Below are 26422 nucleotides of genomic sequence, written 5' to 3' on the forward strand. Positions count from 1 at the left end.
TATCCAAAGCTGGAGTTATTAATAAATCCAAGCAAATGGAAGAGGTTCAAACTTGGCATCTATTTTGTGAAAAGCCAGCTCCTGCTCAAGCTCATAGTGTTTCTGACAGGCCCGGGTCAACTCCACTGTTTTCTGCTTCAGCTGTGTTATAAGAAAGAACACAACACTTTACATACCACCATAAAACACATCAGCCACACTTCACTACAAACCTCTCAGCTCAGAATGAGATTGCATCGTAAGGATACGTGTAATACAAAACTGTTACACTCATGGAAATACACAAAGCAATGAATGATATTTTAAGATTTCTATTAATACAGAAGGCAAACATGCAAAAACCTCAAAAACATGCTAAAGAACATAACAATACCATACCATCAACATCGCTCTCTAAAGTGAACACCTGAGAGGACAGGAGAACACAGTGTTGACATCATACAATGATTGGTGGGGCACATGTGAATACCTGACAGAGAGAATCCAGCAGAGGAGTGTGATGCGGAAGCTGAGATTGAAGCAGCAATGAAGAGAAGAGACAGCAGAAGGCATGCAAACAGTTTATGTAAAGGCACAGGAGTGAAATATACAAAAAAAATAAAAATAAAATCAGCATGGAAAAGAAAAGTTTAAAGGATAGAAAAATTTGCTTTACCAACATAGGAATCAATGTCATTTTACAATATATTCATATAGAAAACATAAATAAATACTGTGCAGTGCAGTGAAGGAATTAGCAAAAATGTGCTGTTCTTATAGTTTGAACAGATGTAGTTTTTTTTTTAAATGCAGGCTCTCCAAGAAGTTCTGTTTAAACAGATGCTCAATAAGGCAACAACATACACACACGCACACACAAAACAATTTTCAGCACCGTTCACAAAGTACCTTTAGAGCAGGTGACAAAAGCATGGAGTGAGAAGAGAGAGCTGAATAGGAAATTGTCTAGAAAAGACAGGAAAGGGAAATTTTGGAAAGCGAATCTCTGGGCTCACTGTGAGTTTGTAAATGCAGAGATTTGGAAATTAATCTGAAAGCAGACATAAGGAAGTTAAAGATTAAAGTCATCATGACGTTGTTTTCACTAACATTATTTCCATAAAAAGTCAAGATGTTTCAGTTATGGAGCAAGTTAATTCAATCAATTCTGAAGAACAACTAAGAGAAATTTTTTTTTCTTTGGTTCTTTGGATCAATATGCAGTGATCATTTGTGTATAATAACATCAGGACAGTATATTAAAGGGTTAGTTCACTCAAATGAAACTTCTGTCATTAATTACTCACCCTGAGGTACTACACTCACAGTTGAATAGGGCAAATATTTTAACTAACAGATATCACAATATCTCCTTTGTTGATTAATCGCAGTACATTAAGTCAACTGTTTTTTTAGACGTTTTCTGGAATGTTATGAGAATATGCAAAGAAGGCATTATCTAATGCATTCATTTACACACATTTCCAGGACAGAAATCTAAACATTTGATAAAGCCTGGCTCAAAATTCCTGTTTCATATTGTTGACATTTTTAGATTTAGTCATTTAGCAGACGCTTTTATCCAAAGCAACTTACAAATGATGACAATAGAATAAATATAAGTGTTGAAGGTTTCACAGAGATTTTTTCTGACTTTTTAACATAAATCGGAAAATGGCCATTCAAAAATGTTTAAGAATGTAATATAAATAAATGGGATTGACATATGAACAAATCTTTCAGCATGAGAAAAAAAATGTATTAGAAACAGGCTTTATAGAAACTATAATTGTTACTTTTCTTTCTATAAGTCATGTTATGAAGGCAAAATAGGCCTAAATCTCTAAATTGACTATTACATGTAAAAAGCATATTTCATTTGGCTTTAAAAAGAGGTTTTTCTTTAGGTAGTGCAGCCTAAGGAAATGCTCTAAAAATGAAAAACTGTTTACATGTGATATTACAGTTGTGTTGGAGGACAAAATGGTCAACCCTGTTCACACTGAGGCTGATGACAGTGAAGACTCCATCACCCACCAGTTCAGATTTGGTGTCAAGTTCTCTCCGGAGTTCCTCACGGCTCCGTTGTTGTTCCTGATGTTGTTGCCTCAGGCTTTAATTGACCGTTTCCTGCCGCTCTAGTTCTTCCAGGGCTGTGGTCCGCTCTCTCTGAAGCTGTGAAATCTCTTCAGTTCTCAACTCTAGCTCTTGCTCCAAATGCTCCACTTCCACTGTAAGGACAGCACAAAGAGTGTTCAGGTTATAAAAGCACAATAGAAAAGAAAAGAAATGTAGAAGATGAGATGATGTACCCATGTGAAAGCGCTGATATGCTTGCTCTCTTTCCTGTGCACTGATTGGTTGTCCATCCAACACTTCCAGTGACCTCAGATGGAAGATTAGGAAGAGGTGATAGTGGAGCAGACTGGAGATGGGGTTTTCTGCTAATGTCAGACTCCTCAGGTTCTTCAGCGGCTTCAGTTTAGTAATCTCATGAAGCTAGGTCACAAATGTAGAGAATGTTGCTAGTTACATTAACGTGTATAAATCAAAACTGAATATCAGCGATTTACTTTTAATGTGAAATATTTGGTATTAAAGGAACAGTTCACCAAAAAAATGAAAATTCTGTCATTACTCAACCTTACTTCCAAATCTGACTTTTTTAAATGATTTTTTTATTCTGTGAACACAAAAAGAGATATTTTGAACAAAGTTGGTAACCAAACAGTTTTGGTGCATTTTGACTTTCAGTGTACTGACAAAAACAGTGAGACACTTTTCAAAATATCTTTTTTTGGTGTTTGAGACTTTTTTTGATGATTGGCTGTTTTAAACACATGATTAACAAAAATTGTACCCACTGAGAATATCTTGTTTCTCTGTAGATTTATAGTGTGAAGAGATCTGAGCTTCTTTGCCATCCAAACTGGAAGATGTTCAATGTTGTTGAAGGCCAAATTCAGAAACTGAAGATTTGTCATGTGCTCTAGACCTTCAATTTTTCTGTAGATAAATGAAATATAAATGTCAATTTGTACTGGCCTTCAGGACATTGTATCTTTCATTCTATGACAAGACCATGAAACATATATATATTGTGAGGAAATGTTTCTTCTTAAGCAGACAAATGTCACATTCTTACCGTATCCTGTTACAGGAAAGGTGGAGTTGCCGTAATTGACATAGTTTCTTTAGCTTCTCAATTCTCTCGATCCTGTTGTTACTGAGATTAAGAACGTGTAAGCGCTCACACTTATCCAAATTTTCAATATACTAAAAAAATAATAATAATAATGCACAGAAGTCAATAAATGAATGCAAAAATGAATGCAACTAATGCTACTTCTCACACTAAGCATTAACCGGATAATGTACAAATCTTACTCAAAATTGTTTGTCACTTCCTGTAGACGTAGACAAATCCAGGGCGTGCACAAGGACTAAATTTTCACATTTAGTCAATCTCCTGATCAGGTCTTCTGTGATGTATCTTGTCCCCTTATATTGCCTTTTGTCTATGAGAAGATGTTTGTGTAAATGAGTGACAAAATACGAAGTGCAGATATTGAAAACTACTGGTGGCAGCCAAGTAATTAATGATCTGACAACCGAAATATTTTGCTTCATTTGTCTACTTACAATGTTCAATAGAGGAAATACATAATGCGTCTGGATTATTCTGTCATTTTCCAAATATAAATATACCTTTTTCTTTGTTTCACACAACACATGCCTCATGTCATATTTGATCTCAAGGTTTGGTCCCACTTTATATTAGGTGGCCTTAACTACTATGTACTTACATCAAAAAATAAGTGCAATCTACTTATTGTTCATATTGTATTGCACAACATTTTTGCTGCTATTGAGGTGGGATACGGGGAAAGGTTAGGGACAGGTTTGGTGGTATGGGTAGGTTTAAAGGTGGGTTAAGGTGCAATTAATTACAGATGTAATTATACGCAGGTATTTTTAAAAAATATATAAGAACAATGTAAAAACATGTATGTACACAATAAGTTGCTACAAATAATTGTTACAAATGATTAATTTAAATGTAAGTTAAGGCCACCTAATATAAAGTGCGACCCAGTGTTTTTACAGATACTGTAGTCTTTTTGGCTTACAAGTACACTAACTGGTAACGAAACTGTACTAGGGCCAAAACTGTTTATGATGAATGAAAATCATAATAATTGAACAAAAAAGTAAATCAATATTAAAAGGATTAATGCTTATCTCACTCTTTCTCTTCTTTTAAACAAGACATAATTAACATTTTACTGATGGAGTTCTGTAGTTTTAGACTAAAGTAAAGGGTCTGAGACAAGAGTAAAACAAGAAACTATACACGTAAAAGTAAACTGAAAATACCAGAAATATTGAAGGCATGGTGAAATCAGTAAGTTTTGATAAAAAAATAATCTACCCCTAGGATTCAAAAGTACCCAAAGTTGATCCATCCTCTTGTTGAATGAGTTTGGCAAAATGACTTAATACTTCAAAAAGGATCTAAACAGACTAAGCACTAAAAGCTGATTTACCATCACCACTGGGATCTTCTCGAAGACCTCCATCCTCAGACTCCGACCATGAGATGGCGTTCGGGGGCATAGTTTTGCTCTGGAGGCTCTTGGAACATTTGGATCCCGCTGCTGGTGATCGTTTGAGGATCCGATCCCCTCTTTTAATTTTATTCTCATGGGATATTAATATTACCTGATGCCAGCGAACACGACGCTCATCCTAAATCATCTCGACTGCTAAAACGTCACTGCTAACATAGTAGTTTATTTGCAGACCAAATCTGACAGAATGCAAAGAACTAGTCATCTAATAACTATTTTTTTTAAATATATATATTAAAAAGCAGTTTTACATTTAAGTACATGTTCATTCAAAGTTTCACAGACAGGACAACTTTTGTTAGCCCAGTTTCCATAGCGACCGATTATTAGCAAAGCTCCAGATCATCCATCGACCGTCAGGTTATTATGATTCTTTCTCAGAGAAACTGTCAAAGCGGTTACAAGCCTGTTATGTTTATTTCGTGTCCCAGGTCTTATTTAGTTCATGTGTTTCTGAAGGCTTTAAACTAAGCTGTCATTCTCTTGCTGTCTGAATCTCCAACATAAACTCATTCGCGGTGATGCTTGGATCATGTGACGCAGCTCCAGTATTTTCAAAATAAGAGTCCCTTCAAAGCAGACATGCAGATACATGAATAACAACTAACACTTTAACAACTAACATCTGTCCACAACGCAATTTTTGAGGTTAACTGCATGTCATGCTTTTTGTGTAATGCATATGCATGTGGTTGATAAGAATCACATATTTTGAGTAACTTTTAAAAAAAGGTTTATTTAAAAGTTTATTTTTATTCTCAAATTCTCAAATGCCATTTTTAGATTATATTGCTATAGAATAGAAGAGCATATGAATGAGCTCTTCTATTGATATGCAATTCATCACTTAATTTTCACAGCCAGATAATAGGAAATCAGTTTTAAAATCCTCCAGAACACTGGAGTATTGTTTGCAGGCAGCATCTCCGCAGTCATAGTCAAGTGGCCACCAGTCGACCCAAGCATGTGAGTCCAAAGGAAACCTATACCTAAAACATGGTATAAAGAAAATCAGTTTCAAGGCTTCTGTACATAACAATAAATGAGAAAAACTGTATAATACATCACACTAATTTACCCTACAATGCAACCAATTAAGGAATTAAAGACACTTTTGATTAATTTGTGGCTTTTAAAAAATTATCAAAAGAAAACCAAATCAGCCAAACAAACAAGGACTTACTTATAACCATGATTCACTTTTATCTTAATACTTGCAGCAGTCATAATCAGATACTGTTTGCCAACTTCGAAATTTGTTGAACTGCAAATTGCCTTTTTCACCAAATCAATTTCGGAATCTGTTTTTAGGTCATCTGTTTGTTCTGCAGAAGAGAATATAAAAGGATTGGATTGAAGCGGTTATGAAACTCGTTTCTTTCAATTGATTATTCAAGTCATTTTGTTTTAAAACATTTAAATAATTTGCATCTTGACTTGCCAACAAATCACATTCAGTATACTCTTGCCTTTTTTGAGCACTGCTTTAACTTTTGCTTTGTAGATCCCGAAATCTCCTGCTGCCTCAGATGATTCAATTAACACTTTAAATGCTAGAAGAAAAAACACACACACTGTAAATGAGATGTACCATTGTGCACATGTGACAATAATGTCTTGTGACTTCAAGCATCATGAAGGTCAATATTTACCATATTTCGTGCTTTCTTTGCACATGTCCTTTTTAAGCCGCTCAGCAGTGATTGTGGGATCAATGATGGATTTAAAATTGCAGCATTCCGCTTATTTTAAAAAGGACATGAAAATACCAACAAACAAACCGTTATAAAACTAACACAGACACATTGAACTCACATATGTAAATGATAACTGCATGACCAGCAATGGTATAGTTAATGCAATGTTACAGGTCAGGATTGACAGAATTACCCTGAGGCCCCTAGAAGTGAGACACAGCAAAATGATTCATGATTTTTGTTGTCAATTGTTTTATTTCTGTCCTTTATATGGCTTACCTGCCATGCAATGGCATTGGTCTCCCTCACAGAGTCGTAACAGTCTGCGGCTTTGTTTGTGGTACAACTTCATACAGGTATTTTCTATTAATAAACCAGATGAGAAAGCTTATTTATGTAGCTAAAATAAGTTCAGCCAGACATAAAACAAACATTTGTAGAAATGCTATACCTGGAGCATAAAATTCATAAACTTTGAATACTGAGGCTCTGGTCATGCCAACTTCAAATTCCTCTTGAATACGGAAACCCACACAGTATAAGTCTTCTGATGGTATCTGTATGGTAAGTATTGCATGGTAGAAATATTTTACAAGTTCAAATACACATCATATTGTAATTTTTGCTCAGTAATGCTCACCGAATCTATCTGAAGGATGACTTGGTCACCTGTGATTTTATAGTCTGATATCCGAGACTCAAGTCCATTCTGGTACTGCAAAATATAGATACATAAAATGTCACTACAATTTTCTAAAACAATGGATGGTTTCTATGAAAATGTATTACCATATCTAGATCTTCCTGGACTGGGGTCACACCGGTCGGCAAATTAATTTCCATCACAGTCATTGACTCCTTTTCATTAGAATGTTCAGGTGGCTTGTATCTTCACATATAATGGCATTTTAATTTTAATGGATTTTACAAATCAGAATTTTACAGAGAAGCTTAAAACACGTAATTTCTTATTGAGAGTTCCTACAGACTTACTTCGCACAGGCCACAATCCGCTGTGACAAAAGCATAGGATCTGCTCAACAAGAAAATCAAATTAGCTGAACCAAGTTGATTTTAAAAGGAAACCAAGAGTAAAAAAGTAGAAAGTAGTACCAAACTTACCATGTGAATTTGGGTCACGTTCATGAATGATAATTGATAAATCAAAATGGCAGTTTTCATTGTTTTCTGTCATCTCATAGTTCACTGTTCTCAGCTGTAAAAGAAGTTAATCAATTAATGAATTCGGTTCCATGCATGGAATTTTTTAAAAATGTGGACTGTGGACTAAGAAACTGAAAAAGAAAATTGTGGACTGTTGTAATGTTTATTACATACACTGAAAAGGACCATCTACAAAAAAAATATTTCTCAAATGGCTGGTAAGATACATTTTTTGTTATTAGAAAAGTCAAATTAAAAACACTAAAAATAAAATAATAGGAGAATTATAACATTATAAAATTATGAAAGACAGATGTTCAGTTTTAGACCTGCAATTCTGAAATAACTGTAAATATATCAGCCAGCATCATACCAATATGTTGTATATTCCTATGTTAAATATAAAGCTCACTCACACTGGCAAATGACACACCAGAACTCATTGCAGTTTTGATGATAATATCATCATTTTTGATCACCTTTCAAAAATAAAATAAAAGAGAGGCATTTAATTAATAAAATATGAATAATTTTAGATTCCTCTCTTTATAATTCAGTTAAAATGGTAAATCTTACCTCTATTGGTTTATGCACTGGCACCTGTTGAGTTAGTCTGATTCTGCTGATGTTACCTTTAGTCTTGTATTCAATGTCAACAACCATGTCTAATGTGGCTTGACTGGCTAAGATGCTGTACTTGGTAAGCGCCTCCAAAGTGAGAATGCTGTCCTGAAAATTTGAGAAAAAAAGACAGAGCACATATGATAAATACAAAATTAAAATCTTACAAAATATGTATACACATGACTTGCATTGGAGTACCTGTGTTGAATGGATGCCTCCTCCGTATCTCTGGTCTTGTGTTAACCAGTTCAGGATGGGTTTTGCATAGGTGGAATCACCTCTGATTAAAGTGTTAAGCAGGACATAAACAGTAGTTTCCACGGTCTTTGCTGTCACATCACTGGATTTTAATAAATCCCTGTCTGCTTTGGACTCCTGCCAGAAACGAACTGTGGCTGGGTTCCCTGAAAATGTAAGATGTGCGGACAAATAGGTCATATTGTGTTAAAAATATGAGAGGGTATAATCTTTGTAGATTTTTTGGTCAAAGTGTACCAAATAAGATTTTACCAGCATATTGAGATTGCTTTTTGATTTTTTCATAAAGACTGACTGCAGAAATACTATGGATGTCTGTAAGTGTCAGAGCATAAGATGCAATTGCTGTAGCATATAAACTTTCGATCTTCTCTGAGTTAGAGGTGATGTACTGCGCAGCGCGATCTATAGCGACTTTAAAGGCCTGGAGAGACAAGAAAAACAAACCTAATGACTTGCCTGAAATATCTGACATTTAGATTTATGATTGGTTAGATTGTACCTGTAAGTTAACGTCTGGGACCTTCATAGCATTTTTAATTCCAATCATAACAAAAGATGTGAGGAAAACAGTCTTTTCAGTGACATTAGCTTCAGCACCCTTAGAGAAACAAAATCTTGATCAAAACACTGCAAAATACAATGTTATATCATAAACACTCCTTTTTTTCCGTACCATGAGTTTAAGTGGAATAGATTGTGATTTCTCAGAGAAGGAGCCATCATCATTCTGACAGTTTTTAATCAGCCAGTTGATGGTGTTGGTCAGCATTTGGGACTCCAAAGAGACGTATTCATGCATGTCAGCAAGAGTCCTGACCATGAGAGCCGTCACCCTAAAAAGGTTTGCACACATGTGCAAAGTAGCATGTGAATTGCACTCTGTATATGTAAAACTTTTAACAAAAAAAGAAGGCATGCTTCATTCCAGCTACCAGCTAGGAAAACTAAGAAACTGAGCAGTTGATTACCAGGTGCTGGCTGCTTTGTCCTTGTTTGACCACATGCTAAAGGCATGTTCATGCTTCATCTTAAATGACATGATGCTGGTGATGCCTAGAAAGGAACAGTCAAGGAACTTAAGACATTAGGCTTGTTTTCAAAAAAAAAAGAAAGAAATGGAATTGATGGAATTTCTAAGCGAGTTTAAGATCAAACCAAGAACAAATATCTGTCGGGCCAGAAAAAATACTGTTTTTAATTAAAACGGTAAACAAGATTATTTATTTTATTTTCCAAGCAAAAACTCACTCAAAAAAACTTATGCATTTCTCAGAAAACAAATGCTTAATATCTTAAGTCATTATGCTTTTTAAGTTATATATCTTGACTTAAGAATGTTTAGATATGTGTTCTGGAAAACAAGACAAAATTACAGAGTAGAATGCCTTTTTTTTCTTTGTAGTGTGGAAAATTAATTATTTTAAATAATTTGTAAAAATGAAAAGTAATTCATAAGAAAAAAAAAAGCATTTGCTGGTTAGATATGTTTTGAAGCATGGCCGCTGGTTTGAGCTGGTTAAAGCTGGTTTTTAGTTGGTCATGAGTTGGTTTAATCTGGCTGGTCCTGAGCAGGAGCTAACCAGTTTATGACCAGCTTAAACCAGCTCAAACCAGCTACTCTGCTTCAAAACATATACTTAACCAGCATATGCTGTTTTTTTCAACAGGGTTATTAGATAAAAAATATCATTAAATCATTTTTACTGTTATATATATATATATATATAAATAAATAAATGCCTACATGTCATAATGGATAGTCATCGCATGTATCAGAAATAGGCTATCTATTTACTCATACACGAGCAGCTACTTTTCATCTCGTAGACGAGTTCTGTCTTTGCGCTTGCCAAATTCTGCCATGTAAATAGCAAATCCATCATGGCACGAGCGCAACTGGCTCTTTAAAGGGAATGGAAGATGAGACCCTGATTGGTTTATTGCACGTTAGGCCCAAAAAACACCCATTACTCATTAAGAGAATAAGGACAACCCGTTTAGACCATGCGTGCCAACCGTTTTTCCGTCGTTAAAATAGCAAAAGTGGATTTGGACACGCCCTGAGTGCACCTGTGCCATGTGCTTTACACTTTGCATTTAGATCGTTAAAATAGGGCCCTTAGTGTACACATACAAAATAAAATTCTGATACAAAAAGAATAATGAAAAAAACTGATATACAATCTTCGATGATTTTACAATTCTAATGTTGCTTTACTGAAATAAACACCTCACCTGCTTGCATCTTCCTCCTTAATTCATTTTTACTCGCAGCAACCTCTTTCCCCAGAATGCCCCATTTGTCTGTTTTTTCTAGGTAGTGGTAGACATAGTAGATTGGCAGGAGACCCATGAGCTCCACCTCAGCACTTCCCCGTGGCAGGTCAGTCAACTGTTTTAAACCTTGTGGGCTGTTTATTATTGACAGAAGCATTCCCAGCACTTCACCTGAACATGAAGAAGACCTCCAGTAAAGTCATTTTAATCAACGCAGTTTATAAAAGTTACATTATTGCGCAATATCTGATATACAAGTGTCATTTAGCATCTACACAAATGTGCTCAAGCTTCACAGGCTTCATACCATGAACTGTCAAAATACGATTCACAGTCGACTTGGGCACAATGTTTGGAGGAATGACATTTTTAAACTCAAGCTTTCTCATGGATGTGCCTAAGAAAGGGGAAAAAACTGGTGTGAAACAGGATTCAGGACATGAGCAGAGAGCATGCTGTTACTTTTCAGATGTCCTTACCAAAGACTCCATTTGGATCTATTCTTCCACCACTTTGTATTTCCTTTCTGATTCCCTCTGGCTGTGAATAGCAGAAAATTGGATCATAATCTCAAAGTCATACTAAGCTGATTTATGAGTGGTTTAGTTCACAATAATCATCATTTTAAAGCAGAAAGCATCATTTTGAAGCACCTTGAATTCAAGACTCTCTACTCAAAACTTCCTATATTAGCTTTCAGAGTGAGACATTTTGTGTATGGTTTGTCCTATATACATGTACTAGAACTGACTGTGTATTTTCTCTTACCACCACTTTCAGTTTCTTGACCACACTCTCAGTGCCCCATGCAGTTGTTAAAGTGAATGTGAGCATATGAGTGCCCGCTTCCAAGGGCATGATGTAGAACTTGAACATGGACACTGAAAGACCTTTAATTCGCCCCTTGTTTTCATGTGGCTTTCCTTGTTTCCCCTGTTGAGCCCCACGAAACACACACACTCCTTTTGTTGCCGTCAGGGTCACACTGAACTGTGTATGTATGTGTGTATATGTGAGATATTGAAAAATATAGAGAGAATGAGAAGTGTAGTTAGCTGATCACATCATAGATAAACAGACACATATATAGTTTATGGGTCAGTTCGATTTTTGTAATTAAGTTATTCTCTTATGCTCACCCAGGCTGCATTTTTTTTGATCAAACATACAAAAAACAGTACAATTGTGGAATATTATTACATTTTATACGAACTGCTTTTTTTATTTTAACATATTTTAAAATGTCATTTATTCCTATAAATTTTCAGCATCATAACTCTTCAGTGTCACATGATCCTTCAGAAATCATTCTATGATGATTTGCTGCTCAAGAAACGTATTATTTTCATTATTGTTGTGCAGCTTTTTTTAGCTATTTGAAATTCAAAAACTTTTGTAACAAAAGAATAAAACTTTATTGTCCCTTTTGGACAATTAAATGTGTCCTTGCTAAATAAATTAATATTTTATTTTTAAAAAAAAGGTACTGACCTCAAACTTTTGAATGGTAGTGTAGGTTATAATGTAAAATTTCTATGTAAAGTTGTCCTCCTGTTCGAGAACTAAAGCTTATACCCTAGTGCTTGAAAAACGCTGATTGTAGACTGAACCCTGGAGCTCAATCTGCTCTCCACGAACCATGGAATAAGGCAAGGGCACATCCACACTGATGTCCTGGGACACCTGAATCTTTTCTTCTGACACACAGATCCCTGACCAGAGAAACAGGAGAGTATGCAATTCTAACAAAAAACTCCTAAACAAAGGTCAACATACACAATACATTATTTCTTGAATGTAGTGTTGGTAATGAATGTTGTTTTGTGAAGCTTAAGCATATGGTTGGAATGCTATTTTTTAAACAGTATTTTGTTTGTCATGTGACCTAGTTATGTGGCCTGTAAGTTGCATCCTGATATCATCTTGGAAACAGCTTCAGTCAATTTGCATGTTAGTTCAATTTTGTTTAAAGGATCTTACCTTTTGTCAGTCCAGTTGAATAATTAGTAAACATAGTAATGTTTTTAAGAAAATGACTGTAATTACTTTTGGTTCTTCAATCACAGTGGAAATGTAAGGTCCATTTGAGCACACTGCATTCTGGGACACAGTATTCTGTTCTGTCAGAGATGCTTACTACAGTAGTCAACATTTGAAGTGGATCAAAAAAAGTTCAAAGTTGCCCTAAGACAAGAACACATTCTGGTTTTGGGACAACTTTGATGAAAGGTTTTGATCCACTTCAAATGTTGACTAGTGTACTTACTAGACCCCTTCTACATAGCCTTCTAAAAAATTCTAAAACATAATTAATTGCCATGTCGTTCCAAACCTGTATCACTTTCTTTCTTTAGTGGAACCAAAAGAAGATATTTTAAAGTATGTGGATAACCAGAATATTGGAAACTACATAGTTTTGGTCCAACTGAACTCTTATTATATGGACAAAAAATAAAAAATAAAGATAACCGCTGATAACCCTTTCCAGCCACCAGATGATGCTAAAATCAAGTCATTTCAAGCCAGTTTGTTAACTTACCCTCACTGAATACCCCAACTGCTTTCAGCTCCCATGTAGTCAGTGAGTCTGGAAGATTTTTGGTAATGCTTACTGACCCAGACCTTAAACAGATTAAAAAGAAAGGTGCAACTGCATAAAAAAGAAAAAAAGTCTTCAGAAGAATCATTTGATGTTTTGTTTTTTTTTAATCCGTGAAATAAAGCAATAAAATCCTAATGAATATTTTGTAAAGAATATTTTTCATAATCCTTTTACAAAGATTAGGACTATCAATTATGGTTCAGAAAGTTTTCTTACTTGCTGATGTGTTCCTCCCATAACCAGCTCTCAGGGAAGTAGCTCCTAATCTGAGATGACATCGCATCCAGCAGAAAGTCGGTTGCTACATTGCGTAAAGGAGAGTTTTAGATCCTGCCTTTCTATGTGTTTAGTCAAGTTTCTATAGACGTTCAATATGATAAAGATGTATGAAAGAAACCCATACCTGAGCGACCTAGAATGATTTGATCCATTCTAGTCTTTTGGCGGTGTTCCATAGCATAGACACAGCATTCCAAGAAAGCCCGCTTACACATTTCCTTCCTACTCGAATTAAAAGCTCTATATTTTTTTTGTATAGAACAGAACAGAATTGCATAGTAAGTAGATAACTATGATGGACTTTAGAATGAAAATCGTATTTAGTATGAGTAATACGTATTAGGTGTTTATGTAACAATGGCACTATAACACAAATAGCACTAATGCCTAAAATGCTTTAGAGAAATAAGTAAAAAAAAAAAAAGATCCCTAAAATATGATATCATTTCAGAGTAAAATGAAAAGGACTTCACAACTTCTTACGCAGGATAAGACAGTCTCTCTGAACGTTGTTGACAGGTTTCAAGCGTTGGGCTAATCTCTATCCCAGATGAGCAGCAACGGTAAAACTTCCCATACTTTTTGGCTGTAGAACAAATATGGGGGCATAACTGTATTTTGATGATGTTGCTATGATAAAAAGGTTAGATTGTATTATTTTTTCAGACATAAAGTGCTTGCAACCATACCCTTTTCTTTAAAACTTTGTTCCAGGTCAACTGAACGCTTCGGCCTAACCAAGTAAGAACATGCCCCCCCTACAAAAAAAGACAGAAAAAGGGAATACATTTGCCAGTGTTTCAGAAAATTATCCTGTGCTCTAGTGAGATGTTTTAATGTAACACAAATAAGCATGTACCTGTGCTAGAGGTTTTGACATTTGCATTGGTGATGAACATAAGGCCGACACGGTCAAACACATCAGCATTATTTTTGCCTCCTCCTCTTCCACAACCCAAGTCACTTCGCGCAACATGTTGTAGCACCTGCAACAATGAGGAACATTTTTTATCATGATATTAATTTGTAGTTATTGTCTTTAAAAGCATAATCCACATGATGTTATTGTCATATCCAACAAATTTTCTATTTCACCTTTTTTAGTGGGTCCTCGTCGTTAGATTTCAGGTTGTACATGGCCGTATCTACAGCAGAAAAAGCCACCAGTGACTCTTCTCTGCTCTTAGTTGACACTCTTAATTCGAGTTTATCTTTGGGTTTGTAGACATACTTGGAGCTGGGAACTAATATGTCCACCTGAAATATATATTTAGATGAGTCAGGACTTCTCAATGTGTAAATAAAATGAAACATGACAACTACTGATGGCAGAGAAAAAGGCATTACGTTTAAATCGTTAACACATTTAGCCTTCACATCAATCCATGTGGAGTCTGCCACTAGCTCTGCTTTTTCCTTCCCATCCAGGACGTAGTACACCACTAGCCGAGCAGACGGCACCATGTCAGGGGTGATCTTAATGTTGAAGTTCTGATACTTTCCACCGCTCCACTTAACTGTGTCAAACTGCACCACTTTTCCTCTGGAAAGGATCTGAGAACAAACGATTGGATTATAGCAGATGATTCAACTGGAACGAATGAATTTAGTGCAGTCCCAATTCAACTATAACATATGTGGCTGATTAAAATTTGTTGAATTAGTACAATTATTATTCTTTTAAATTATGACTTCATTAAAAAATCTCAAGGATTAATTAAATTGATAAAAAAAGTGATGAGATGATTCTAATAAATGCTGTTCTTTTGGACTTTCTACTCACTGAAGACTCTTGAAAAAAAATGCATCATGGTTTCCACAAAAGCATTCAACACTGTTTTTAATGTTGATACTAATACAAATATTTTATTGTGCAGCATATGAGAATGACTGCTAAAATATCAGTTTGACACGGAAGACTGGAGTAACGATGTTGAAAATTCAGCTTTGCCATTAAAGGAATAAATAACATTTAAAAAACCTGATAATTATTTTAAAAACAGTTCACACTATGTATTTTTTATAAAAAGAAATCTTGCCTTGGTGCGACTTTCTTTTAAAAGCATTAAAAAAATCCTACCAACTTTTGAATGGAAAGTGACAATTATAATGACAAAAAAAATCTTTTTTTAGAGAAATATAAAATGTGAGCCTCAAAATGATACCTTAAATATGTTGTCACATAAGAGAAAACTGAAAAGAGCTTAATAACTAATCTTAACTAAATAACTTGAAATCTGTAGTGACTATACAGTATCATTCAGATTGTAATAAAGCATTCATAAGATCTTGTTCTTCTTTTGCAAGCTGATTTGGTGTCTGCTAAATGCATAGACATATTTTACCTGAAAACTGAAGGTCCTCAGAGAAAGATAGTCATGATATTCAAAGAAAACATTGACTTTAATATACTGTCCAACTTCAAATGCTGAGGATTCAGGTAAATCGATGTACAGGTAACGATGGTTGACAGACTCATATGATTCAGCCTTTAGTTTCAGTGGAGCCTGACTCCAAGAAGGATCTTCTGTCTCAAACTGAAATGAATACAATATAAATGAACTTTTAGCATTTATATCATATTATTTTGCTTGATAAATAATTACCTTATTAAACTATTGTTGCTGTATTTTTAACCCACTCTTCTTTATATCCCTCAGCTCTACAAAATATTAGCTGGTAGAGCCCATCAGGGGGAAAAAAGCCTAAGTTTTACTCACGGTGAATTCAGCTTGTTTCACATTAGCTGGTATATTACAAGTGAAGAATGCAATTCCATCCTTCCGACTTGTGCTTGTCATTGTATCCAGGTGCCCTAAGAATTTGAGGGTGTCTGGTCTTTTGTCAGCTGTGGTTATTGTTGCGCTTGTCTTGACTGACACACCTTGCACTGGTTTACCCAAAGGATCCTTCACAAAGACCTATGGATCCAAAATGTCACCAAATGGATGAAACCTTTATGCATATACAGTGTGGTACAGTGCCTGTTTTTGCATATTTATCACACTTAAAAGATTCAGATCATCAAACAAATTTTTATATTACACAAAGATAACCCAAGTAAATACAAAATGCAGTTTTGAAATAATTATTTCATTTATAAAGGGAAATTGCTGTCCAAACCTGCTTGGCACAATGTGAAAAACTATTTGCCTCCTAAACCTAATAACTGGTTGTGACACCCTTTGCAGCAACAACTGCAATAAAGCCTTTGCTTTTCTTGAAAAAAAGGGAATGTTTAAGGCATTGGTCTTAAACTCAATTCCTGGAGGGCCTAATTGATGGAACAATGAATTCTGTACTCTATAAGAAAGTCCTGAAGGAGAATGTCCGACCCTCATTTTGTGACATCAAGCTCATGCGCACTTGGAGTAATGCAGTATAGGTCCACCTCTGAATGGCTCAAGAAAAACAAAATTAAGCCTTTGGAGTGGCCAAGTCAAAGTCTGGACTTAAATCCGATTAAGATGCTGTGGCATGACCTTAAACCATTGGTCTCAAACTCAGTTCCTGAAGGGCCACAGCTCTGCAAAGTTTAGGTCCAACCCTAATCAAACACAATGGATCCAGCCAATTAAGGTCTTCAGGATCACTAGAAACATCCAAGCAGGTGTGATATGGAACTGGTTGGAACTAAACTGTGCAGAGCTGTCAAGATGTCCAGGTTCTGAAGCTGCAAAGCAGTCCCAGATCATCACACCACCACCACCATGTTTGACTGTTGGTATGATGTTCTTTTTATGAAATGCTGTGTTGGTTTTACGCCAGATGTAATGGGACACAAACCTTCCAAAATTTCAACTTTTGTCTCATCAGTCCACATAATATTTGCCTAAAAGTCTTTGGCATAATCAAGATATTTTTTGGCAAATGTGAGATGAGCCTTTGTGTTTTGTTTTTGGTCAGCAGTGGCTTTTGTATTGGAACTACCATGGATGCTGTTTTTGCCCAATCTCTTTCTTAGTGTTAAATCATGAACACTGACTGTAATTGAGGCAAGTGAGGCCCGCAGTTCTTTAGATGTTGTTCTGGGTTTTTATGACATCCTGGATGAGTAGTCGTTGCACTCTTGGAGTAATTTTGGTAGGAAAGGTTCACCACTATTCCGAGTTTTCTCCATTTGTGAATAATGGCTCTGACCGTGGTTTGCTGGAGTCCCAAAGCCTTAGAAATGGCTTCATAATTAGACTGCGGCATGATGTGATGCTCTTCAAGCATGCTACACTACGTCAGACAGGTTCTATTTAAGTGATTTCTTGATTCAACAGGTCTGGAAGTAATCAGACCTGGTTGTGGCTAGTAAAATTTAACTCTGCTTTCTAAAATAATTCGGTTAATCACAATTCTTTCATGATTTAACAGGAGGAGCAATTAATTTTTCACATAGGGCCAGGTAGGTTTGGACAGCTTTTCCCCTTAATAAATGAAATCATCATTTAAAAACTGCATTTTGTATTTACTTGCATTATCTTTGTGTAATATCTGAATCTTTTAAGTGTGACAAATATGCAAAGAAATAAACAAAAACAGGAAGGGGGCAATAACTTTTCACGGCAGTGTATGTTTGTTCAGATATAATAAAACCACTTGAGAATATAGGTTTCTTACTCTCATAGCGTATGGTAGACCTGGTTTGATGAAAGGAGGGGTTGAGATCAGACTCAGTGTGAATGGAGTTTCCACAAATTTCACATTTGAGAGCACTGCCTCCTGGGAGATTCCACCTGACAATGAAGAGGGGTTTCCAACATTGTCAAATGGTTGTCACGTTTATTTGCTTTAATTCAGGTCAATGCAATCCTGTGTCTGTTGAACTAACTGCACCTACCAGCTGAGTCTTGCAGCAAAACTCTCACTTGAAGAAAGGTGATTTCTTTCATGGCACTCAGACTTTGAGGCCCATCAGGCATGGATGATAAAGCTGACTTGATGTCTAAGAGGACTTCTGCTTTTCCATTTTCCAGCTAAAACAAAAGCCAAAAACAAATGTATTCTCATAACTCAAACATTAAAATGTTTTATTGAGTCCACACTGACCATGTATTTTGCAGATGTCTCTGGTATCATGACAGTTTCTTCTGGTGTACTGTATCCGAACGTCAAGAAAATATCTGCAGGACTAACTGGTGTTCCACGAGCATACCTGTCAGCACACATATACACAAATGTAAACAATTTGCAACACTTGCAAATATATTGAACAGCAGCTGAAATTAATATACTCTACTGTTCAGTTTTGGAGTTGTGAAGACTTTTTTATGTTTCTGAAAGATAAAAAGACTAAAAACAGAACTGTTATAAAATATTATTTTCATGTTAAAAAATGTTCAAACTCAAAACATTCTAAATTCAAATTTAAGACTGTCTTCTTACAGTTTAACATATTTTCAAATGTAATTTTTTTCTTGTGTTGCAAAGCGGGATTTTAAGCATCATTACACCAATCTTCAGTGTCACATGATACTTCAGAAATTATTTTTTTTTATGCTGATTTGATGCTCAAGAAACATTTCTTATCAATGTTAAACAGTTGTACTGCTTAATATTTTTGTGGAAACACATGTGATTCCTTTTTTTTACTATTCTTTGATGAACAGAAAGTTCAAAAGAAATCATTTATTACAAACAATAATTTCTTATACTTATATAATAATTTCTTTACTGCCCCTTTTGATCGATTAAATGCTTGCTTAATAAAAGCATTCAATTATAAATAAAATAAAATATAATACTCATCACAAATGTTTGAATGGTAGTAAAACAGGAAAAACCTACTTGGCTGAAATCTTCAACTTGAAAGACTCAAAGTTCTTCTCACTGACATAGTTGGCTTCAGGCTCAATATGGAGTAAAATACTCGGCAGCACTGAGAAACATTGCTTGAATTTAGATGGAAACTAAATGTCTATGTTACACTTTTACAAAATAAAAAAAAAGAGTCTTACCATATTCTTTGACCTCAAACTCAGTTGTGGCAGTTGTTTCAAACGTGTCTGCATAAGTAGCCACAATCTTCCAGATTCCATAACTAATGAGATTTACATTGTGAAAAAGGTGTTGCAGACGTAAAAAAGTAATAATGAAAACACATTCACCAGGCTTCTTAACTAGCTTCACCAGCAAGACTATCATTTATCAGTGAAATAATTCACGTGCACCAAAAAATAATATATTTTCACAAAAACCAATTAATGTGCACAAAATAAGAATATATATTAATAAAATACATTTCACAAATGGAAAACACAATTCACAGATGTACAACTGTGTACAAAATTTTTAAATGTTTAAAATTCAAAAGTTTATCAATGTGAATCACCTTGGAATTGTGTGTGTGTTTTTTAGACTTTCCTGGCAGGGAACTCCTTCCACACGGGACACTCGTACTCTTTAGCCAATCAGATTTGAGCCTGTCAGTCGACCAATCACAACCCACTGTGGGCATATGAATCATCATCTCTCAGGACCTGAAGTGGGACAATCACATTGACTCCATTGTGAAAAAGGCCAAGCAGAGGTTGTACTTCCTTCGCCAGCTGAGGAAGTTTAACCTGCCACAGGAGGTGCTGAGACAGTTCTACTCAGCCGTCATTGAGTCTGTCCTGTGCACTTCAATAACTGTCTGGTTTGGTTCAGCAACAAAATCAGACATCAGAAGATTACAGAGAACTGTTCGGACTGCTGAAAGGATTATTGGTGCTCCCCTGCCCAGCCTTCAAGAACTGTATACATCCAGAGTGAGGAAAAGGGTTCAGAAAATCACTCTGGATCCCTCACATCCAAGTAACCCCATCTTTGAACTTTTGCCATCTGGCCGGCGCCTCAGAGCCGCAAATACCAGAACAGCAAGGCACAAAAAATGTGCAATATCCATATATTTATTTGTTACCCCTCCATCCTAGTACATCCCTGCATCTTACTCAATCCTATGCCATTATCATTTATAGCACAATTGTTTATACACTTATTTATTTGCCAATTTTTTTTTCTTTTTTTTCTGTGTGTTGTTGTCTCTGTGTACTGGAAGCTTGTGTCACTATAACAAATTCCTTGTATGCGCAAGCATACTTGGCAATAAAGCTCTTTCTGATTCTGATTCTGAGAGTCGGACTCGCAATCGGCAGGAATTGTAGGTGGGGGGAGTGCATGTACAGTGCTCTCTCCACCTTCAATACCACGACTAAGGTGCCCTTGAGCAAGGCATCAAACCCCCAACTGCTCCCCGGGCACCGCAGCATAAATGGCTGCCCACTGCTCTGGGTGTGTGTTCACAGTGTGTGTTCACTTTGTATAGTAAAAAGCGTTATAGAAATAAACTTGCATTGTATTGAATAACACTGACTGCTTCTCCTCTATAATTTTGTGCAGCACTAGTGACAAAATCACATACAGACGGGCCACGGCATTGTGATTGCATCCCCGCCTAGGGGACAGCATGACAGAGAGAAGAACAGATGCAATGCATTTTCTCCTCTGTCGCGAACAAGTCTACCTCCGCTTTCCTGATCCGTTCCCAGATCAGCCTCACTGTCCCAAGGTTCACTTTACATTCTCCGTGAGGAATCCCATTCCTCGAAAGCATATCCGTGCCACTGTTCAAGCATCCCAAAACATGCACTGCTTGAATGGAAAGCAGATGGTGATTGGTCCACAGCAAAAGGCGTGTTGCCTGTCTGTAAAGGGCTTTCGAGTGTTCTCTGCCCATGAAACATGTGATGCCCCCGGACTTGCGTGAGGAAACTCAGAAGAGCCAAAAAGTCTGCTCTCAGCTTGAGGAGATTTATGTGCCACGTTCCCTTTGACTGTGTCCAGTAGCCTGAGGCCGGTACACTGTCGCAGTGAGCTCCCCAGCCCATTCCGCTGCATGAACAGGCCCATCTGGGTTCTGCCATGGTTTCAGTGCGCTCAAGCACCTGCGAGTTACCAAAACCTGGGCACGGCCTGTTTTCCACGTCTTTTTCAGTACTCGTGTTTTCAGCCATATCTGGAGGTGGCGCATATAGAGTAGACCAAGGAGACAGACTGTCGTGGCTGCCGCTATCTGTCCCAAAAGCCTCTGATATTCCTTCAGTGCTACGGGACAGCTCAGCATGAATGCATTTAGAGCGGACATTAAATCTAGTATGTGCTCCTGGCTCAGACACACTCTCATTGAAGGGTCTCAGGTCTAAGATTGGACATAGACCACCATCTTTCTTTGGAATGAAAAAGTACTGGCTGTAAAACCTGCTTTCTCTCTCGCTCGGCAGGACCACCTCTATTGCACGTTTCACGAGGATATTGAGAATATCTTGCATTAGAATAGGCTCGTTGTTTGCCGGAACTATCAACATGATTACGCCATTGAACCGGGGTGGTCTGCATTGAACCTGCAGCGTGTAGCCATTCTCTATTATGTTCCGCAACCAAAACTGTTAAGCCCGGAATAGCCACAGAGGGCGGAGCGCCTCGCTCTCTGAATTCTGAACAATGTGGCTGCATGACAGGGTCATATTCAAAAAGCTCATGGCATGAGTGGAAGCGTATGTTAGAGAGGGTCCTGTCTTGCTGATCAACGGAGAGAGCAAGCCTTATGCTGAATGTTCGAGCAACAGGAACGTGCGAAAGGAGTGCAAGCCGATTGGGGTGTAGCCCATGCCTTAGAGACCTCGTCGTGCTAGTTGGGGAGGAATGGGGCCTGCTTCCTCGGAGCAGCAGCTCGGTGGCCTGAGTGAAGGAACCACAAATTCAGCTTGCTCTTCCCATCCCGCATCCAGTTCATCCTGGAATGCAGCGTGTCCCTCCACTTTAGAGCACTCCTCCAGAGTGTTGGCCCAGTCCTTCTTGGATGCTGTTAGGGACAGCACCTCATCAAGATCATTGTTGTCCCCCACCACACTGAAAGATATAATCTCCAGAGTCAGGTTGAAGACTCTCTTCCTCCAAGCACGTTGGAGAGCAGGGGGTGAATTGCTCCTTTCTGTGCGGTCGCCCACGTGTGGCTGTCGTCTCACCAGAGGTTTGCTGGCGGTGGTGGGACGTTGCCGGGAGAAATCACAGAGGGCGACGTTCCTCTGGGCAAAAGCACCCGCACTGAGAATTCCTTGCAAGGGCAGCCTGACCCGGGTAGTGCTGCCTCCGGAAGCCAGTGTAAGGACCTGAGGACTGGTGTGATATGCTCAGATTTTCTGGTTCTAGTCAGAATCCTGGCAGCAGTGTTCTGGATGAGCTGCAGGTGTCTAATTGTCTTTTTGGGAATGCCGGTGAGGAGCCCATTATAATAGTCCACCCTGCTGGTGATAAAGGCATGAACAAGTTTCTCAAAGTCTTGGCTGGAAACAAGCATCCAGGGGCGGACTGGGACCAAAAAGTGGCCCTGGACTTTCTGGCCCACAGCAGCCCACCACATCAAAACGCAAACGCCCCTGTTTTGATGTAATTTATTTATTTGATATTTAAGTATACTGTTTGGGGATTTTAACCAATAGGGCAACTGATCCTCCATTGAAAAAAAAAAAAAAAAGATAACCTGCGTGCTGCAGCTGTTCATTTAGCGACTCCTAGTGAGCGATACATGTTCATCACAAGACAAACATTCTCCTAGAACTCACACTTTGCATTCAATTAACCAGTGTTGGGGAGTAACTAGTTATATGTAACTTAATTACGTAATTTAATTACAAAATAAATGTAACTGTAATCAGTTACAGTTACTAAGAAAAAATGAGTAATTAAATTACAGTTACTTCTGAAAATTTTAAAGATTACAGCGGGGATTACATTTGAATATTTACACACATCCACATACAGATGTAATTGATTTCTTTCCCAAATTGAACTGACTATTCTGAGACGTACGGCCCTATAATTTCCGCGATGCAGAAACATAGTCTGGTTAGTAGAATCCAGTCATAAAAACGGGATTGCTATTGCCTAACACGGACGGAATATGCCACATTTTGGACAAATATATCAAAAGTACACTTGAATCAAAGCATATGCAAAGTTTTAATATTTGCTATAAATTCAGAGACAAAGGTTACTGTTGTTAAACCATGCCACAAATTTACATATTTATTTATTTAAAAATAAATACAAATGGTAATCCATTTGCAATAATAATAATTAAAAAAAACATGGTTACTGTACTTTTACGTAATAAAAGCAGTTAATTTTTGTGAGGGAAAAACATGACTCATGTTCAGTATTAGGATTTTATATTGTAGTGATGCACTCAATTTGACATGTAGGCAATTTAGAAAGTATAGTTTTGTTAAATCTTGAGTGTTAAAGTCATGAGGTAGATGGATAACAGGGCAAAATAAAGAGACTGAAAAGAAAAAAGAAATGAAGTGAAGGTGAAGTTCAGGAGAGAACTTTTAATTATTTTGCATGTCCCCAAACTAAAGATTTAAATCTTTTTTTATATCAGGTCCATACAAAAAATAGTGTTGTCCATGAATTTGTTTGTATGAGTTTGAGATTTCCCGGTCTGAAATTTTATCCCAGTCCGCCCCATGTGGAAATTAATGAAGCAGACATGCAGACATGTGTTCAAATTTGATCATCTTAATTCAAGTGATGAAGGATTGTAAAAGTCTGACAGTATTGAGCACTGCTGTAAGGTTAAACCTGAATGGTGTAAATGTTTGAAGATGATTAACAGTTGCAAATAAACATTTATTGGAGATTTTGAAAAGTAATCAAAAAGTAATCAAAAGTAATTAGTTACATTACTTTAATAAAGTAACTGAAAAAGTTACACTACTAATACATTTTAAATAGGGTAACTTGTAATCTGTAACCTATTACATTTCCAAAGTAACCTTCCCAACACTGCAATTAACAGATGCATGAATATGCGGTAATATAAGTTCATGATCCGATTCGTGAACAGATTATTCTCTTGAGTAAATCTTTTAAAATAATCATTTATTTTGTTTAACGAAAACATTGTGGAAACCAGTGGTTCACAAACTGGATAGATCTGAGGTGCAGGGCTCGCAAAATCGCTAGCCCGACGTCCAGGGGCTATTGTGTTTTGCAGTCGGGCTCCAAAATGTATCACTGCTCTTCCCGACGGGCTATCGTGAATAGTGATTTAAAATTCGCGTTGTTCACTCGCTTGGAGGGGTGAAATGTATCGTAGTTGATCGTTTTCACTTGTTTCTAAATCTTGCTGATTCAACTTTTTTAAACAATTTGCGCGCGTTCGAAGCTTGCGCGCACTCGTTCAAAGCACGCGCTGTGAATTAATTCATCTTTTGGGTATCGTAACTTCTGAATGAACAAATACACACACAATTATTTCAAAATAATTGTCTCTGCAAGTATTCTCGTAAACACAGTCGGTTATGTTTTAAGTGAACGTATACAGTGGCCTGCTGCTCAGAGAAATTCGCTGTACCAGATGAATCTGTCTCTCTCTAAATTAGACGAAAACGCGCTTGTTGGCTGCGCGATCGACTCACTCATCCATTTGCGTAGAAAAGAGATGTAATATTATGATTTCCGTCAATTAAAAAAAAAAAAAAATATATATATATATATATATATATATATATATATATATATATATATATATATATATATATATATATATATATATATATATATATTTGTGTACCGGGTGGGCTGGCCCACATTGGCTAGCGGCCCACCGGGAAAAGTCCCGGTGCTCCAGATGGCCAGTCCGCCCCTGCAAGCATCTAATTCTTGTAATGTTTTTTAAATGATAGTATGCTGATTTAGTTACTGCTTTGACATGACTACTGAAACTAAGGTCTGTCTCCAGAATCACACCAAGATTCCTGATTTGATTTTTAGTTGTTTGACCCCTAGAGTCAAGGTATGCATTCACCTTGAAAACTTCATCTTTGTTTCCAAATGCAATGACTTCAGTTTTATCCTTGTTTAACTGAAGAAAGTTCTGGCACATCCAACTATTAATTTCATCAATGCATTGGCAGAGGGAGTCAATGGGGCTGTAGTCATTTGGAGATAAGGCTAGGTAAATCTGTGTATCATCAGCATAACTGTGATAGGCAAATTGGTTCTTTCTCATTATTTGACTAAGTGGCAGCATATTCAGGCTAAACAAGAGCCGTGCAAGATTTGACCCTTGTGGGACTCCGCATGTCATGGACATCCAATTAGACTTATGCTCTCCTAGAATCACATAATAGACTCTCCCTTCTAAGCATGACCTGAACCATTTGGGTACCATCCCAGAAAGCCAGACCTAATTTTCCAGTCTCTCTAGTAGTATGTTATGATCGACAGTGTCAGACGCAGCACTGAGATCTAGCAATACCAGAACTGATATTTTGCCAGAGTCACAATTTATGCGAATATCATTTATTATCTTAATGAGTGCTGTCTCTGTGCTGTGATGTGGTCGGAAACCAGATTGAAAATTGTCCAGGTATCCATTTGAGTTAAAGTATTTGTTCAGCTGATTAAAAACTACCTTTTCTATAATTTTGCCTATAAAGGAAGATTAGATATTGGTCTAAAATTGCTCAAAATGGTGTTATCAAGATTGCTCTTTTTCCGGAGGGGCTTAACAAATGCAGTTTTTAAGGAGTTTGGAAATGTCCCAGAAAGAAGTGAGGCATTCACCACTTCTAAAAGATCTGCTTCTAATCAGTTAAGCACACTTTTGGAAAAAGATGTGGGAAGTGTGTCAAGATAGCAGGTTGACGGTTTTAGGTGCTGCACTATTTTCTTCCAGAATATAAAATTCTTCTAGAATTTTGCTATCAATTGCTTCAAAAATAGACATAGTATTTGATATTGTGGCCTAATCTGTCTGACCTCTGCATTACTTGAGGATGTGCTAATCGCCTTCCTGATATTGATGATCTTCTCAGAAAAGAAGGATGTAAACTCATTGCATTTGCTGTCTGAGAGCATTTCACTGGGAATCT

General features: G+C 36.8%; 2 protein-coding genes across 2 annotated transcripts in view; both read right to left on the bottom strand.

The window, feature by feature from the left end:
• LOC132140921 (gelsolin-like) overlaps positions 1–9874 on the bottom strand; it is a 49234-nt gene extending 39360 nt beyond the window's left edge. Inside the window, exon 1 of the mRNA XM_059549990.1 lies at positions 9868–9874. The gene's annotated coding sequence lies outside the window, so the exon portion shown is untranslated. The remainder of the gene's footprint in view (positions 1–9867) is intronic.
• LOC132140918 (complement C5-like) overlaps positions 5123–26422 on the bottom strand; it is a 31097-nt gene continuing 9797 nt past the window's right edge. Inside the window, exons 6-42 of the mRNA XM_059549982.1 lie at positions 19460–19542; positions 19290–19380; positions 18552–18657; positions 18343–18478; positions 18123–18238; positions 16235–16435; positions 15860–16051; positions 14862–15068; positions 14610–14771; positions 14374–14500; positions 14204–14272; positions 13998–14100; positions 13639–13754; positions 13452–13536; positions 13173–13255; positions 12209–12345; positions 11402–11623; positions 11113–11173; positions 10941–11030; positions 10592–10804; positions 9325–9409; positions 9030–9189; positions 8856–8954; positions 8606–8777; positions 8294–8499; positions 8048–8200; positions 7888–7950; positions 7430–7523; positions 7301–7340; positions 7097–7196; positions 6948–7022; positions 6759–6864; positions 6587–6670; positions 6263–6352; positions 6080–6163; positions 5794–5935; positions 5123–5599 (exon numbers count right to left, since the gene is read on the bottom strand). Coding sequence (XP_059405965.1) covers positions 5458–5599; positions 5794–5935; positions 6080–6163; positions 6263–6352; positions 6587–6670; positions 6759–6864; positions 6948–7022; positions 7097–7196; positions 7301–7340; positions 7430–7523; positions 7888–7950; positions 8048–8200; positions 8294–8499; positions 8606–8777; positions 8856–8954; positions 9030–9189; positions 9325–9409; positions 10592–10804; positions 10941–11030; positions 11113–11173; positions 11402–11623; positions 12209–12345; positions 13173–13255; positions 13452–13536; positions 13639–13754; positions 13998–14100; positions 14204–14272; positions 14374–14500; positions 14610–14771; positions 14862–15068; positions 15860–16051; positions 16235–16435; positions 18123–18238; positions 18343–18478; positions 18552–18657; positions 19290–19380; positions 19460–19542 — 4495 coding nt within the window. The 3' untranslated portion in view covers positions 5123–5457. The remainder of the gene's footprint in view (positions 5600–5793; positions 5936–6079; positions 6164–6262; positions 6353–6586; positions 6671–6758; positions 6865–6947; positions 7023–7096; positions 7197–7300; positions 7341–7429; positions 7524–7887; positions 7951–8047; positions 8201–8293; positions 8500–8605; positions 8778–8855; positions 8955–9029; positions 9190–9324; positions 9410–10591; positions 10805–10940; positions 11031–11112; positions 11174–11401; positions 11624–12208; positions 12346–13172; positions 13256–13451; positions 13537–13638; positions 13755–13997; positions 14101–14203; positions 14273–14373; positions 14501–14609; positions 14772–14861; positions 15069–15859; positions 16052–16234; positions 16436–18122; positions 18239–18342; positions 18479–18551; positions 18658–19289; positions 19381–19459; positions 19543–26422) is intronic.

This window comes from Carassius carassius, chromosome 5, assembly GCF_963082965.1.
Source record: "Carassius carassius chromosome 5, fCarCar2.1, whole genome shotgun sequence".
Classification (NCBI taxonomy): Eukaryota; Metazoa; Chordata; class Actinopteri; order Cypriniformes; family Cyprinidae; genus Carassius; species Carassius carassius.